We start from the raw sequence: 12,730 nt of genomic DNA on the forward strand, positions 1-12,730 counted from the left end.
CCCCAATGATTTTCTTTTATGGTGGTATTCCCCAAGTACTCAGAACAACACCCTGCACCCTCGCCAGAATGGGCAGCCTGAGATATTAAAGCGCTATATTTCAAGACGTCTGAGTTTAATAGTTTCCAGATTGGGGGATTTCCGAGAAAGGGGGCGCCGGGCCGAGGCATACCCAGCAGCTCGTGTCTGCTTCTGATTAGCACATGAAAACGACCGGACCGGTGCTAGGGAAGGCGCTCTGGGGTGCAGTGCAACTGACCAGCCCCAATAGGCTGTTGTACAGGCGGGCCTCTACCCTTGTGCCTGGGGTACCCCCATCATCAGGGAACACCCCGCTCCTGGCTACTCCCTGACCAGCTTCCTCAGGCCTTGGCCATGTCATTCCCCAGAAACACTGCAGCCACTCAGCATAACCCTGTCGCCCCCAAACCAACATTCAAACTAAACCACCAGAGACAGAGAGAGAGACTGAGAAGAAAAGAGGACTGGGAGAGGGAGAGAGAGACAGAAGCTGAGAATGCATTGGGAAGTTGAAACTAAATCTAATTCTGATTGTATTTGTTTTGCTATCTTTCTTTCCTCCTTCTCTCCCTTCCTTCCCATTCTTTCTTCCCTCTCTACTTCCTCTCGTTCTCCTTCCTTCTCTCCCTTCCTCTTCTCGCCCCCTTCTTTTACTCTCAACACAATCCCCAGTGCCTATTCTGCTCCCTGAGGCCTGCTCAGCCTTCTCCCTCACCGCTCACCGCACACCCTCCCTCCCTCCCAGCCATCCCTCGAAGCACCAAGACAGACAGGCAAGAATCCAGCCCGGGCCCTCACCCAGCACCCAACTTTCATCTTCACCTATCTCTTCCCTCCGATCTCGTGTACTCATAAATTATTACAATTAATTACAGCCAGGGAAAACCATTCATGCCATGCCACCCCCCCCCACCCCAGGACTCCAAGAAGCTACCAGGAAAGTCACAGGCCGCCGGCAGGGCAGGCACAAGCTGGGCCAGGGCCTCAGCAGCCTCCACTCCACCCCTGGAGCTCTCACGCCCACCCCACCCAGCCCTGAGAGCAGCGGCAGGCACTTGCCCTTCCGAAGTAGAGGGAGCCCCTTCCCTGGCTCCGGCTGGCCCCAAAGGCACCGAGCACTTGCCTCCTCCACGACAGCAGCCTGGGAGCCACAGGGAGGAGAAATAACGAGAACGGGATGCGGTTGGGTTTCTGGTTTTTTAAGTGACTTCGATATATTAACACAGAGCTGTTCTACCATAACAAACAGAAGCACGTTACAGGACGGACGCTGGGGATGAGGAGAAACACTGCTATGTACACACGCCCGAGGCGTCGGCCTGCGCCGCTGGACCCAGCCTACAGCACGGGCTGGGCCCTCGCCCATCAGCTCCTGGGCTGGGAATTGTTATTGTGTATGTGTGTGTGTCTTATTTTGTACAAAATCTGCACGCAGAGCACCCCAGGCCGGGGAGGAATGGCCCGGACCAAATACGATACAGAAAAAAAATAGAAATATAGCGATTCAAGTACTGGCTTCTCTGGAGAAAGGAGGGGAAAAATCACATTTGTGTGTGTCATTTATTTCAGTTGCGCTAGGAGAAGAGAACGCGGCTTCTCTCCCCGCCTCCTCCTCCTCGCTGGGTAGAACTAACTCTAAAACACCAATTTCTCAACACTGAACCCTCCCAAATCGCAAGAGTTTTCCTTTTCCCCTTCCTTTTTTTCCTTTTTAAGCCGATTGGCTTTTCTCTATCTTGCTCTTTCCTTTTCTTTTCGTGCTCTCTCCCGCCTGGGTTGGGGTATTTTTGCGGGGTTTTTTTGTTTTTCCCTTGGCTGTGCCGAGGCAGCAGGCTGGGGCAAGGTTTAGGATTGCTCCTTGTCGGTTTTCTCTTTATTCATCTTTTTCATCTTCATCCTGCGGTTCTGAAACCAGATTTTGACCTGCCGCTCGGTGAGGTTGAGAACCCGGGCCACCTCGTACCGACGGTCCCTGGTTAAATACATATTGAAGAGAAACTCCTTCTCCAGTTCCAGCGTCTGGTACTTGGTGTAGGGGCACCGCTTTTTCCTCGTGGAGCGGGCGTGGATCCAGTTAGCCACGGGGTTGCCTGGAGGGCCAAACACAGGCAGGGGTCAGTGGAGCCCCTTTCTAGCCCAGGACCCCTGCCACCCTACCCCCAGGCTTAGCCAGGCTCCCCCAGTGCAATAATTGAACCTGAATTTGGACACGTTTTGCTTTGGTAATTTTCGCCCTGTCTCCTTTTGCATGTTGCCCTCTCCCCATCGTCCCCCTCTTCAATTTCTAGCACCTGAAACTAGAGGAAATCAAGGCTATCAAAGCCCCTACAGTCTGGTCCTCAGCTTCAAGAGTAGTAATTCGAGAATATGCTCATAAAAAGTCCAAATTCCCAACCGTTTCATAGGCCCATAAACGCTTCTCTCTCTTGTTTTTTATTTTTATAGTGAGGTCTCTCTCCTCCCCACTTCCCTCCTCCTCTGCCCCCTCCCATCCTCCCAGCCCACGACCAAGTCCTGAAATTTCAGCAGTTCTGTTTCCTGACCCTGAGAGTCCCTAAGCCCCTCACTACCCTCTTCAGTGCCCGGCTCGGCTCTCTCGGAGTTCAACCCTGCTGAGGCGAATTCTCAGAGTGATGCTAGAATGGGGAAAGACTTTCTCCTCTCCCCAGAGAGCTGCTAGCCTTGGGACAGGCTCCCCATATCTTAGCCTCCCTGTTAGGCTTCCAGTGCCCCCCTCCCGCCAGCCCCAGGACAGGCTCTGCAGGAGCCAAGCCTCCAATTTCAGGTTTATGGGAGTAGCTGAGGGCAAGGAGGGAAGCCTTCAGAGGGGTATAATTAGCCCCTGGCCCCTTATGGAGCTGGAGGAAAGGATTTCCTGCAGCCCCCTCCTGGGACTCCCCCAGACACTTCCTCACACCCAGGGGCTGCACCCCCTCCCCTGCTGTTTCCCCTTCTTTCCCCTTTCTCTGGCCCAGAAGCTCCCACCTGCCCCCCCCCCCACCTACCCCTGCCCTTCTTTGCAATACTCTAAGGCTCCAGTCTCCTTGATGGGAGAGTGTGTGTGTGTGTGTGTGTGTGTGTGTTGGGGGGTATAATTCTCAGTCTGGGGAGATGCCTCCCCCTCCATTCCTCATTCCTGAGCCCTGTTCTCAAGCCTCTTTCCTGCAGACCTTCAGAAGAGAGCTCTCAAGTTTAAGGAGACTGGGACCCCACTTCTCTTCCCCAACTCTGAAGTCCTGATTTCTCCAAGTTCCCAGGTTGTGAAATCCCCCAGACCCCTCACCTAGTGCTCCTGGAGGGGAGAAGTCCAGCCACCTTCTGTTCAATGAATCCCTGATGGGGTGAGGACCCCCATGCTGGCTGGGAGGTAGGGGTGATATTTCTCCCTGGGGTATTTCCTCTCTGTCCGCAGTGTCCTCCTTGTCTCTTCCCCTATCCCACCTCAAACCATAAAATGAACCTCACCCCCACCCCATCCTTTGGCCCTGTGTGCATTTCTTGGAAAGTAGCGACTGAGCCAAAAAAAGCCTGGGCTGGGGGTGGGGTGGGGGTGGGGGGTGTCTCATCAAAGCCAGCTCCAGGGAGAGAGGAGCCCCCCTCAGCCCTCTCCCAACCTGGCTCCCTGGGCTCCCTTCTCAGACCTTCCTGCCCCTGAAAGCTCCCCAAGGTAATTCGCTTTTATTGAGTCCTCGCCCCCTCACCCTCGCCCCTCTCCCGCGCTCCCTGCGCTGCTCCGAGGGGCTGTAATCCGGCTCCCCCCCCCCGCCTCCCCTCCCCTCCCGCGCCGGTTGTAAAGGAAAATTGCTCCCAACTTACTGGGGTCCAAGTCGGCCTTCTCCTCTTTGTGCTTGCTGCCGGCGAGTGCGTCCGCCTCGGGCGAGGGCAGTGTCTGCGGGGCGCGGTCGCGCAGCTCCCCGGGCGAGCCATACATGTAGTCCGGGTAGCTGCGGCCGTCACCCGGGCCGCAGTCGGCGCGGCGCCCGGGGTAGGCGTCCGGCTTGAGGGCGTAGTGACGGCCCCCGGCCGGGAAGCTGGGGAAGGAGACGGCGCCGGACAGCGGCTCGAGCCAAGTCCGCATGTAGCGCGTGTCGGCGCCGAGGTGGGGCTGGGGGCCGTACGGGTGGTATACCACGGACGACTGCGAGGGCACGGGCGCCCACGACGTGCTGAATACTGCCGGCTTGGGCGCGAAGCTACAGGATGGAAAATCGCTACAGTCCGGCACCAAACCGCTGGGTCTGGCGGCGGCGGGGTGAGCCCCCGTGGCCGGAAACCTGGACGCTAGGAGGTCTTCATTGTCGTGAGAGATGAGCGAGTCCACGTAATAGTTACTGATGGGCCCCGTCGCCGACATCGTAACAGGGTTTTACATACATAAGATTATTGTATGAACTGTATATGTACTTTTTATCTGCTCACAGAACAATCAAGGCAGGTAATTATTTTTCCAGCCTTTTCCCCGCAGCTCATTGGTTCCCCGGCCCCCACGTGATCGTATTTACCCAAAAATACGGCGCGGATCAATGCGCAGGGGCTTTTTTTTTTTTTTTTCCTTGCCTTTTTTTTTTTTCCCCCCTTCTCCCACCCCCTTCTCTCGGCTGATCCCCGCGACCTGCGTTTTCCTGGGGGTCCGGAACTCTGGATCCAAGGCACCGGCCACCCCCTCAGGACAACTCGTATCTCATCAGCACACCCCCTTGCCCATGTCCACCCATAAGCTGATGGCCTCCCGTACCCCCCCACACCCTGGAGGATTTCTTAATGGGGTGAAAATGCCAGTCCCCGAAGCCAGGGTTCCTGGACCCCTAGGGCCGAGCTGGGCGCGGGAGCCCCGCAGGGGCGGAGAGGCCGGCCGAGGTAGGTGGAGGAACTATTTCTTGACGTAATCCGTCTCTGTCGGCCCCGACGCTCCCGCAGTCTCTGCGCGAGCCGAGATCAGCGATTGTCAGTTCGGAACGTGGCTTTTAAAAATGCGTTTTTAAATAGTGTGTATGTATGTATTTCTTTCAGGAGGAGCAGCAGCAGCGAGGGAGGGAGGGTGGGAGGGGACTGGGGAAGCTGGGGTGGAGGGAGGGAAGGAGGGAAAGGGGGAGCGTCCTTCTGCCACTGGCCAACTCAGCCCCCCAAATCTGGGGTAGGGCAGCTTGGGGAAAGTGGTCTGCTTGTGGGAGGGGTAGGACCTCCGGACCTCATACACCTTTATCATCAGAAGTCCTCTCTTTGCTTTGGCACAGATATGCAAGCTCCTTTATTTTAAACTTATTGTCTATATCTATTTATCTTTCTTTGCCAGCTTGAAGAAGTGGATGAGAGATCAGCACAAGTGGGGCATCCCCGTCCCGTCTTCCTGCTCACCCTCCTTTGCCCCCAACTCCATCTCTGCGACACCCTGCCCCCCCAAAAGAAGTCACTCCAGGGCTCTGTCTGCAGAGAGCCAGGGTGAGAGCGGGCAAGGCGAGAGAGAGCGACCTCGGTCGTGGGCAAGTAGCTTGTTTTTACGTCCTTCAATAAAATTTTTATGAGGATCATTTGATTGTTCATAAATGTGTCTTTCATTAAATAAAATTGTAGGCTGTTTTTGGAACGAGAAAAAAGCAACGGAGGGATGGGAGAAAGCAATTTCTTCAGGGTCGGACGCAGGAATTCTGGAGGGGGCAGTGAGATTGTAAGGAAGATCAGACAACTTGGATTCCTCCCCCCCAATAAGTTGGTTGCTACCCTCCTCCTTGAATTTGAGGTTTGTCGCCCAGCCCTGAGCTTTCCATCAGACTGTCCCATGGTGGTTTGGTAAAGGTGGGTTTTTAGCAAACAGGAAATTCTCAGTGGGTGCAAGAGAGGGGGCAGGGAGTTTGGCTGGGGGGGGGTAGAGAGAAGGGCAGGTGATGTCCCCCAGAGACACGATGCACCCTAGGCATAGCAGAGTGAATTTGAAGGAGGAGTGCAATTTCAGGGTCAGAAGAGAGGAGTCCCAGTTTGTGCTATGGGAAATAGGCAGGAGCTGAGGCTGAGACACAGGTTCTGAGGCAGCAGGGAAGGACAAGGATTCCCAGATAGGAGACGCCTGCCCTTCTTTCCCACTCTTGTCCCCAGGAGGGGACCAAACGCTGGGGGTGGGGGTGGAGGATGGTTTTCTCCTGTATCTCTGTCGACCTGTCTCCTCTGGGGTGGAGAAGGGCTGGAGAGAGGTGTCCCAGAGAGTGTAGCATGTGTGTTGTGGAAGCGGGGGAGGAAAGTTGAGGGGGGAAGGGTAGATCTGCAGCCCACAGCACTGACCCCAGCTTTCCAAGTCCCCTCCCCATCCCTGCTCCTCCCCCTCTCCGGTTCTTTCCTTTTCGGTCTATCGGGGCTGGGATTTCGACGCACGGGGGTGTGTGAGAAGTGCCTGGCTAGGGAGAGACAACCCGGGGCCTCAGCCTCCTCGCCTTCAGCTCTGATTGTCTTCCCCTCCCCCGGACTGGAATGGCGTGGGAAATCCAAATTACATCAAGAAACAGAATATCTCTTTGGCCTTGATGGAGTCGGGTTAGCTGTCAATCAAAAATTCTCCCTCACTAGTTCAAGGAAAAGACAGGAGGTTCCCTCCTGTCCCCTTGCCGAGGCTTTCTCCAAATCCCCAGCACCGTCAGCACCTCCCCCAGCCCTGGCGGCTGGGGACCTGCCCAGCTCTGGGGCGGCTGCTGGCAGCACTGAGCAGAGACGTGTAGCTAGCCTTCAGCGGGCCCGGGGCCAGACAGAGACCTAGAGGACATCAGGGGACAGAGCCTGAGAGAGACTGAGCCCGAGACACAACAACTGCAACACGGCGCCAGGCCCATGGAGAGGAAGGAAGGAAGGAAAGAGAGAGAAGAAAACGGAGGACTGAGATAAAAAGAAAAGGAGAGGGGAGAATTAAAGGAAAGGGGGGGGCAAGATGAAAAGAGATGGGAGTGCTGGGAGAGGAAGGCGTGCAGAGAGCTGGAGGGAGGAAGGGCGGCGATAGGCAGGCGGGACAGGCAGGGCGCGAGCTGGGAGCAGCCGTGGCATTGTGCTGTCCGCTTGCTCGCAGGGCCTTTGCCGCGGGACCGGCTCCGGGCGCCGCGGCCACTTCTGTCCGGACACAAAGGAGGAAGAGGCCTCCTCTCCTGCCCCTCCCGGGTGACCTGCTGGGGTGGGTACACTAGGCCTCTGGAGGATGAAGAACCCCATCTCAGCCCAGGCAGCCCCCCAGGCATCTGGGGGCTGAGCCATGCTCCAGTCAAGGAGCAAAGAAGACATGAAGAAGGAGGTCTCATGCACCACTCCTCCCTGTGCGTCTTCGCCAGCCAACAGGGCCCATGTGCCCCCACCTTAGTTTTCCTAGAAGAAAGGCATCCCTAAAGACCTCTTCCTATGGGCCTCTACTATTTGGGAGAGCCCATCAGACACAGTGGCTGTAAACAGATGCCCCTTTCTGTCCTACCCCCTTTGGCCACTACCTTCTTTTCAACTCTGGAGCTGCCTGCCCACCCTGCTTGCCCACCCAGCAGAGGCAGCGACAGCAGGGCAGACCTGATCACCCAGCCGGGGCTCCCTGCTGCCGTCAAATTCCCCGTGAAACTGATGGGAGATGTTGCCTTCGTTTGAGAGCGTGAACTCAGACCCTCCCCACTCAGGCACAGACACAGCTGTGGATCAGGAAGCAGGCCTCGCCCACAGCCCCCTCCCCACCAATGCCCCGGTTTGCCTAGGCCTTGCAGACAGCAGCAGCCACAAGGAGGGGGGCTGGAAGAGGCTGGGAGTCCCTGAGTTCACCAGGCCGAGGTCCCTCGGGTTCCACAATTGTCTGTGGGCTGTACCCATAGTCTCTGCATTTGGAGGTGGGATGGCAGGTCAGGGCTCTGTAGCAGAAATTGAGGTCCCCCCCCCACAAATCCCAGCCTGTGGATGTGGGGGCACAAAGGCTGTGGGGGCACCGATAGAGGGCCTTGTCTTTCCAGGTTCACCTACTCCTGCTGAATCTCCTGCCAGATTCCCACACTCCCTCTCAACCCCCACCACTCCCTTCAATTTTCCTCAGCAGGGATGGGGCAAACCCGAGGGACTGGAGGACACTGGGAGTCCCTATTGGTGGGGGGAACCCCAGCTTTAGCCAGCAGCTCTGCATTCACTCTGGTTCTTAGAGCTTGCCTCGGACCCCCAAAGAATTCACTGGGCAGAGGAGACCCCCTAAGGGGGAGGGGCACCCTGACTCCATCACCTCAGACCTGCACAGCTGCAGCCACAACCAAGATAGCACCACCATGGGAAGGACAGACAGACAGAAAGACAGACAGGTTAGAGTCATCCCCTCCCCTCGCCCTGCGCCTCCCTCCTAGTGATTTAAATTCCCTCCGGTTCAATCCACACCGTCAAGTTCGGATTAAATTTAAAACAGGCTTTTCCCGGTGCCCAGCCGCCGCAGGCAGGGAGCCCGCTCCCCGGCTCGTCAGCACCCGCCCGCGCGGAGGAGGCCGTGCTCCATTTGCTTTCATTTTCCTTCTCCCCCTGAAATGGGCTCATTTCACCTCTCGGCTGCCCTCTCCCCCTCCCCGCCCCCTCCTCGGTTCCCCTCTACTTTCCCCCCTTCTCGCTCCTGATCCCTCTTTGTTGGGAAAAACACACCCACACACAACTCCTCCTAGCTAAGGCCTGCGCTGGAAGCAGAAACTGAATTCTCCTGGCCCGCCGCGAGGAGAGACCGCGTCCTGCCCCCACCCCAGGTGGGTATCCGGGATCCCTACACGCCAGGAGTCAGGCCCCTAAGCCCAGCTGGAGTGAAACCCCCAGGGCCTGTGAACGTGGCCCTCTCAACGCCACGGCCTGCATTCCCGCCGGCCCCCTGCCCTGCCGCCCCGCAGCAAACGGGGCTATTTCCGGCTCCCCCAACCGGGTCTAGTTTCCCAGCCTGGGGAGTGGCTGAGGGAGGAGCGGCCCCAGAACTGGGGGTGCTCTTTGCCTGAAACCCCCGTGGCTCGGGGAGCCTTGTTACCTGATCTTTGTGTGATGTGTGTGTCGCAAGGAAATTTGCAGTGACTTTGGAGCCCAGACTGAGGAAGCCGAGGTGGCGAAAGGAGAGACAATACGGGTCCGAAGTACAATTAAGGGGCCGGAGCCGCTAATCTCTCCCCCGCCCTCCCTGCCAGACTAGGAGCTGTCTGGCCTCAGACCTCAGGGCAACCCGCGAACCTGGAGCCGGAAACTCAGCCCACGGCGGAGGGAACCAGAGGATCCGGCATCCAGAAAGCTGGACTAAAGCTCCCTTCCAACTTGGGGGCGCAGCAGCCAGCCCCGCTGAGTTGCAGAGAATCCAATGAATGAAAGTGTACATTCCGACGAAATTTCCCGATTTTTTTCAGCCTTTGGAAGGAGAGCGTAGGGTTTGGAACGTCTCAGACATACAGACAGACAAACCGCATCTCCGGAGGCAGACAGACTCACAACATGAGTGTGAGCCTAAAATCAAATACAGGTTCAACATTCCCGAGGCCTCTCCGCCAGGCCGGGCGGGCGCCGATCTCCCTACCTTCTCTCCCCTCCAGGGCGTTGGGCAGAGACCCGGAAGACTCGGTCCCTCTGGCTTGGTCCAATCCCGCCTCGGGAAGCGCCTTCGTTACCTGCTCCTCGGCTCCCCACGGCCACAGATGCAGGGCAGCCGCCTCCCGCCGGGGGAGGGAAGCCCCGGCCACCGCAGCCGCCGCTGCCCGCCCTCCTTCCCTCCCTCCCTCTTTCTTGCCCTCCCTCCCTCTCTCCCTCCCTCGCGCGCTGCCGCTCGCGGGGCCCTCCCGCGGGCAACCTGTTCTGGACCAAATCCAGGTATCTCCGAAAGAGAGAGAGAGAGAGAGAAAAGGACCTCTTATGTGAAAAAGAAAGAAAGACCTTTAACCGCGTTTATTTTCCATGCTCTGACCACTGGCCGGCCTCTGTGAAGACGCCCTGGACACGGCCGGGCAGCTGCAGAGGTGTGCTGGGCCTGCTGCCTCGCCCACGCTGACCGCCGCGCCCCGCGCACTGCGCGCTCCACACTCTGGGCCGCCGCCCCCCGGCAGCCCAAACACCAAACAGACCTCAAGGTCCTTCCTACAGACTCAACATCCGGTTGCCTGCCTAGCGGCTGGCCTCCGCCCCGGAGCCCGCTCTGCTCCGTCTGCGGCCAAAGTCCACACACAATCCACCTTGTCCGAGCTCTCGCGCCGGGCCGGACACCCCTCCTAGCCAAGGCGTCCGCCGGGCCACCCTCGGGCCGCGACCCTCCCCCGGACTGCAAACCTTCTTCCCCGCACGGGACCCACACAAAGCCCAGTGCCCAACCGCAGCCCCCCCACCCCGTCCCCAGCCGCCGCTGCCCTTCACCTGTTCCCGAGAAAGGCTGCATATCCGAGCCGAGGCAAGGCCGTGGGCCTGGGCGGAGGGTGCCGGGGAGCCGGGGAGCCGAGGTCCCAGGGAGGCCACAGAGGATCGGCCGGGCTAAGCCGGAGCCCCCGCAGCCAGCAAGATATCTCAGAGACCAAGGCTCTCCTTGACGAGCTCTTGCCTTTTCCTCCGTCTCCCTCAAGTCTTAAACACTCACACGCCGGGAGTTCAGCTCTATAAATCCTGCTCCTCTTTCCCATATCATAATTAAAAAAAACCAGTAGGGGAGGTTTTAACTTTTATTGCGATTTCTGGAGTTGGGCTGCGGAGCATATATTAAGTTTACGCTTATGCGCTCTCGGCGGGGAGGGTCCTTTAAGAAATAAAAATCCATCTTAATATCCGCAGACGAGAGAGATAATTTTTTCCCTCCTCTTCACGCTGTTTCTTCTGAAGACTCCCTTCCAGCGAAGCGAATAAATAATCACCATCGCCTTAGCCATAATCTACGGTCCCAGGGCCGTGGGGGTGGACTCTGGCCACCAGGCTGGCCCTCACCTTGGCCGGGTGAGGACTCGCCCCATTCCCCAGGATCTGGGAAGGGGGACACCCCAGACTCATGGCTCTGTGGCCAGGCCCCCATAAGCCCGTGGACTCTGAAATGGAAATGGGGGCAGAGAGAGACCCAAAGCGCAAAAGTCGTTCATTGGTGAATTTCGGCCCATCAGGGACACTCTCTCCAAGCCAGGCACTCCTGAGCACCCCGCCCCTGCCTGGGACTCCCTTCACTCCAACTGGTCCTGTGCTTCTGACAGCTTGAAAACTCAGAGACTGCTAGGGGCTCCCAATCCAGGGGAGCCCCTGCCTGCCTCGCACCAGCTGGCCTTCCTCTCTGAAAACCTCTCTATTTCCCCGGGAGCCATAGAGAGATTTGAGCACTTTCCTTCAAGGAAAGAGATTATTTTCTCCCACAAAGGGAATAGACAGAAAGACTAACAAACTCAGGGAGAAGAAAGGCTCTATTCCCATTTTCTCCTCTAGCCTCCCTGGGGTCAAAAGAAATCTCTTTGTAGAGACAGAGAGAAATACACGAAGTATGCATGTAAAAATATACTAGGGCTTTGAGAGAGTCTGGAGAAGACAGACATAATAGAAAAAGGGACCCACACTCATATACAAGGTTAGATATATCCCTCCAGCAGCCCTCTGTGAGAAAATAGAACTCCATGTATATACTCTGTTACAGGGATGGAATTTTATTCCCCTGTCTCAAAGTTTATAATACTTTAATAATCATAATAATTCCAAAGTGAGAGAACCAGGAGCCTATCCTTCTCCTCTTGGCTTTCTCTTTCCCAGTCTCTCTGAGAACAGGGGTGTTATCTCCCCATTCTCCCTGACCCCCCTCCCATTTTTCTCCACAGGCAGAGAAGCCTCTTTTGAGAGCCTTCTCTCTAGCGACCAGGGCCAGAATTGAGGAGCCAGGTAGGGAAAGGAAGGGAAGAAGCTTTGCAAAGTTTCACTTTGCTCGGGTTCTCCTCTACTCCTTTATCCTCCCCTCCTCCCCCTGGCATCAGCCAACAACATTCCCAACAATATGGTAATGGTGGGCGCTGGCAGCCTCCGTTCACCCAGACATTTCCACAAAGCGCAAAGACAAGCAGCTGCCTGACAGCCACAGACACAACAGACCAAGGCCTATGGGCCACAGACAGCTAGACCGAAACTAGAGCCAGGTTCCTGCCCTGATGTTTCCCAGTAGGTAGGGTGTGTGTGTGGGGGGAGTGTTTCTACTTGGACTTGACGGCTTTTTCTCTAACCTACTAACACCCTAAATATCCCCTTCTCATGGGTATGGAGCTATAGAAAAGGAAGGGGAGGTGGCTGAGCTGGAGCTCAGAGTTCCCCAACTCTTGGGGCCCCCCCAGTCACCCCACTTGTCTAGGGAGAAGCTCCAGCCCCAGCCGACTGGAGGTAGTTTTTTGTCTTTGGAGGTTGGCAGGTGAGAGAAGCTAGCCCTTCCAGAGACTCCCTTCTCTTTCTGTGCTCTTTTCTCTCCTTCTGATCCTGCCCCACCCTGCTGCCCAACTGAGAGGGCCCACCAGGCCACCTCTTACTCAAATTCCTCAATTTCCTTGGAATTGGCTAGACTTTCTTTGTCTGTCTCCATCAGCTGGGCCCAGGAAACAATAGCTGCTGGGAAAACTCCTCTCCCTCAGTCACAGAGATTGGGACAGGCTGAGGAGTGGACAGTATGAAGCGGGGCTCCCCAGACTTGTCCTGCAGTCCCAGTCACAGCTTGTCCTCCTCAGTCTGTACCCATTTTGCCCTACCTTGGAGGGGGCTGTAGGGCAGTCCCACT

At 56.9% G+C, this 12,730-nt stretch overlaps 2 protein-coding genes and 1 long non-coding RNA gene across 3 annotated transcripts in view; 1 reads left to right on the forward strand and 2 right to left on the reverse strand.

Moving 5' to 3' along the window:
* Nucleotides 1–9,601, reverse strand: part of HOXC4 (homeobox C4) — a 60,660-nt gene extending 51,059 nt beyond the window's left edge. The window contains exon 1 of the mRNA XM_044227250.1: nucleotides 9,542–9,601. The gene's annotated coding sequence lies outside the window, so the exon portion shown is untranslated. The remainder of the gene's footprint in view (nucleotides 1–9,541) is intronic.
* On the reverse strand, nucleotides 1,205–4,983 carry HOXC9 (homeobox C9). Its single transcript, XM_044227253.1, has 2 exons — nucleotides 3,838–4,983; nucleotides 1,205–2,111 (listed from the first exon to the last, which is right to left on the reverse strand). The coding sequence occupies exons 1-2, from the start codon at nucleotides 4,373–4,375 to the stop codon at nucleotides 1,867–1,869; spliced, it is 783 nt and encodes a 260-aa protein (XP_044083188.1). The 5' UTR covers nucleotides 4,376–4,983; the 3' UTR covers nucleotides 1,205–1,866.
* Nucleotides 4,791–5,549, forward strand: LOC122891533. The gene is made up of 2 exons (XR_006381290.1): nucleotides 4,791–4,878; nucleotides 5,315–5,549. It is a non-coding gene; the product is annotated as an uncharacterized LOC122891533 (long non-coding RNA).
* Nucleotides 9,602–12,730: the final 3,129 nt, after the last annotated feature.

This window comes from Neovison vison, chromosome 12 (genome assembly GCF_020171115.1).
Source record: "Neovison vison isolate M4711 chromosome 12, ASM_NN_V1, whole genome shotgun sequence".
Lineage (NCBI taxonomy): Eukaryota > Metazoa > Chordata > Mammalia > Carnivora > Mustelidae > Neogale > Neogale vison.